The sequence below is a fragment of the Sceloporus undulatus genome, chromosome 4 (genome assembly GCF_019175285.1).
Source record: "Sceloporus undulatus isolate JIND9_A2432 ecotype Alabama chromosome 4, SceUnd_v1.1, whole genome shotgun sequence".
NCBI lineage: Eukaryota > Metazoa > Chordata > Lepidosauria > Squamata > Phrynosomatidae > Sceloporus > Sceloporus undulatus.
The window spans coordinates 170,992,400-170,996,245 of NC_056525.1; the positions used below are offsets into that span (position 1 = coordinate 170,992,400).

Below are 3,846 nucleotides of genomic sequence, written 5' to 3' on the forward strand. Positions count from 1 at the left end.
CATACACAAACACAAAAGTTACAGGAAAAACACTGGTGCCACACTGGGAAAGTAGCATACAATGTTAATCTTTACCACACAGGTGCAAATTGTGCAGCTCTCCAGGTGATGTTTTACTCCATCTCCCATCATCCCTCACCATTGGTTATGCTGACTCAGGCTGCTGGCATTTGCAGTTCATCAACATCTGGAAGGCCACATGATTGTCACCTTTGTTTTATCTAGTAAAAAGTTTTCTGCACCTGTGTTTCTGAATGCTTTGTTTTAACTCAGTCCTCATCAGCAAAGGGTTCTTTTTAAGTAGATGTGGCATAGATAAAATTAGGGCATTGCCCCCTACAAAAAAGAATTCTGCCTTTTCCTCCAATCCCCAAACTTCTCATCTTGCAGACACTTCAAATTGCCTTTGAACATTCAGAGATACTGTACAGTTTAGGCATCCAAAGAAAAGAGGCAAGCAGAGTTATCAAGGAAATGCAAATACAGCAAAGAAGAGTTTCTAGGCATGAGCAATTTCCAGCATCTCACACTCTGCAATGCTAGAAATTGAGAGGAAGAAATAAAAATCATTTGGAGGACAAGGTGTTGTGCCCTCATTTTACTCCCCCTGTAACTACACCCTGGATGTAGTGGTCTCCATTGGCAAGGACTGGGTGCAAGGTGCTTGTAACTTACACCAGTGCTTTTTAAGATGTATGATATGGGAACCAGCAATTTCCCCCCTTATGTTCCAGGGACTCATACAATTTTTTTTAAATATTTGTACAATATTTATGCCCATTGACTACCACTGTTTCTTTTTTTCCTACTAACACTCCAAGGACTGTAGTTGTTCAGAGACCACCACTCTTGAGTAGTATGGCCTTTATTGTGTGCTTTTAATTGGTTTCTGACGTAAGGTGACCCTAAGGAGAACCTATCATGGGGTTTTCCTGGCAAGTTTCTTCAGAGGGGATTTGCCATTGCCATCCTCTGAGGCTGAGATAGTGGGACTTGCCCAAGGTCATCCACTGAGTCAGGATTCATATTTGGTTTTCCAGTATGAAAAGGGATGGGTTTTTCTTTTTTGCGTTTTGCAAAGGCATTTTGCCCTCACCCCACCCCCTGTTCTTATAACTCTAAATTCAAAGCAAGGTCCTAGTATTCCACAAGTTAGAACTGTTTGGATAAATCCACAAAGTTTTTTTAGGTATGTCTTTATGGGCTAGGCTTTCTCAAATAGGTCTTTTCAGTCATCTGCTCCAACAGACTAATACAGCTGGTCCTCTCATATTGTACAAAAGAGATTTGTCTGTGCAGCATAACATGTGAGCTACTATCGCATCATAATTTCAAATCCAATTCTTCTTCTTCCCCCTCCCTGCTTTTTTTTTCCATTTCAAAAGGGTTTTCAGATATCAATTCTACAGCAATTACATTTACCGCAGTATCTGTGTGGGCAGCTGGGAAAGTCACTTTTTAAAACTACAGCTTCCAGAATCCCCAATCTAAAAATGACTTTTTCAAGTGATCACCTGTGTAGACAAATCCCAGTGCTATGGCACCATTTTAATTGCCATCATGGCACCATCCCAAGGACTCCTGGGGAAGAATGTTCAGAATTATCAACCAGTGAGCTCCCTTAGTGCCTCTGACCAAACTACTGTACAGATCCCAGGATTCCATAGGGTGGTTCCAAGGCAGTTCCAGTAAAATTGTACTGCAGGATCTGTGGCATAATAATTTGTGTGTTGGACTCTGGAGATCAGGGTTCAATTCCCAGCTTGCCCTTGGAAACCCATTGGGTGACCCTGGGCTAGTCACACTCTTTCAACCTCAGAGGATGGCCAGGGCAAACCCCTTCTGAAGAAGCTTGCCAAGAAAACCCCATGACAGGTTCACCTTAGAGTCACCGTGAGTCAGGAGTGATTTGAAGGCACTGTGTGAAAGGGCCTTACTTAATTCAGTGGCAGCGAGAGGCAGCATTAGGTTATGACTCTGGAGACCTGGATTCGAATCCAGGCTCAACCCTGGAACTCCACTGGGTCACCTTGGCCGAGTCACACTCTCTCAACCTCAGAGGAGGCCAGGGCAAAACAAAATAACCCCCCCCCTCTAAAGAAACCTGCCGAGAAAACCCCATAGTCAATTTTCCTTAGGGTCGCCAAAAGTCGGAAAGGACTTGAAGACACCCAGTGACAACCACAACAAGAGCCATCTTACTTAAAAAGCAAGAAGTCATCAGGATAGCTGTGTGCATGCATTTTTGGAGGATGCACTACAACAAATGACAGTACAGTACTTGGCCAAAGGGAAACCATACTTGCCCATAGAGAAACACTGGAAAATACTTTCCCACATAGGGGACTACTTGTCCATGGGGAAACCTAGAATACTTGCCCATAAGGAAACATAGGGGAATATTTGCCCATAGGGAAACATAGAGTACAGTACTTGCCCATAAAGAAACACTGGAAAATACTTTCCCACAGGGAAACATAGGGGAATACCTGCCCATAGGAAAACATAATAATAATGATGATGATGGTGATGATGATGATTTATTTATATTTCCCGCCTCTCCCTGCAGATTGAGCGAGGTAAATACTTGCCCATAGGGAAACATAGGGAAATACTTTTCCATAGGGAAACACTGGAAAATACTTGCCCATTAGAAAACATAGGAGACTACTTGCTCATAAGAAAACATTGGGAAACATAGAGAAATACTTTCCCATAGAGAAATATGGGGGGAATACTTGCCCATAGGGAATCACTGGAGAATACCTGTACATAAGGGCCTACTTGCCCATAGAATACCTGCCCATAGAGAAACACAGGGGACCACTTGCCCATAGGGAAACAGAGGAGAAGACCAGCAAGTTTCCCTAGATGGGCATGTTTCCCCCTCTGGGCAGGTGCTGCCCTTGCTTTCCTTGGGAGGTGCTCTCCCTCCCTCCCTCCCTCCCTCCCTGACTCACCAGGTTGAGGACGGTGAGGAACTTCCACTGGCCTCCGTAGGCCAGGACGTCGGAGGGCTTCTCGGCTCCCCTGCGGGAGAGGTGCCCGACGGAGTGGACCAGGAAGGCGTACCAGGCCAGGCCCAGAGAGTGGCCCACCAGGAGCCAGGCGCCCTTCATGCTGCTGGTGCTGCTCCTCCTCAAACTGGGAACCTATGTGCCACAGCCCAGCCACCTTTTCCCATTTGCCAACTAGTCTGTTCTTCTTTTACTCCAGTGAACTTTGCCTCCTTTGCTCCCTTCCCCCCTCCTCCTCCTCCGCCTCCACTCTTTCTTTCTTTCTTTCTTTCTTTTGTTGCTCCTCCTCAGGGCTCCCAGAACCAGGCTTATTTCTCTGGATTTAAATGCCTCCCTCAAAAGATTAAGGAAGATTACTTCCCACAAGTTACATAAGTTTTGGAGGGGTTTTGCGTAACCTGGAGGACCGTCCTCACTGAGGAAGTTAACCCGGTTTGGCACTGGTTTAACTCTTTTCTGGCTCAAGGCTGCTATGGAATTCTGGGAGTTGGAGTTTGTTGTGGGCCCAGAGCGGACCCCACAACAAACTCCAACTCCCAGAATTCCATAGCAGCCTTGAGCCAGAGGTGCAAAACCGGGTTATTGCTCCAGTGTGGATGCAGCCTAAGGGTCCAAAATACACACTGCAGCAATAATCCAGTTGGAGACCGCCTTAACTGCCCAGGGAATTCTGGGACGTGTAGTTTTGTGAGGAAATTGAGCCTTCCCTGTCAGAGAATTCTAGTACCACAATAAACTACTGTTCCCAGGATTCCCTAGCCCTGAGCCAGGGCAGGTAAAGCAGTCTCAAACAGGATTATTTCTGCAAGGAGGATGGGGACCTGGTTTG

The 3,846-nt window shown here is 45.8% G+C and overlaps 1 protein-coding gene across 1 annotated transcript in view; it reads right to left on the bottom strand.

Moving 5' to 3' along the window:
- Positions 1 to 3,235, bottom strand: part of LOC121929574 (androgen dependent TFPI regulating protein) — a 26,375-nt gene extending 23,140 nt beyond the window's left edge. Inside the window, exon 1 of the mRNA XM_042465267.1 lies at positions 2,961 to 3,235. Within this exon, the coding sequence (XP_042321201.1) occupies positions 2,961 to 3,119 (159 nt within the window). The 5' untranslated portion in view covers positions 3,120 to 3,235. The remainder of the gene's footprint in view (positions 1 to 2,960) is intronic.
- Between the last annotated feature and the right edge of the window lie 611 nt (positions 3,236 to 3,846).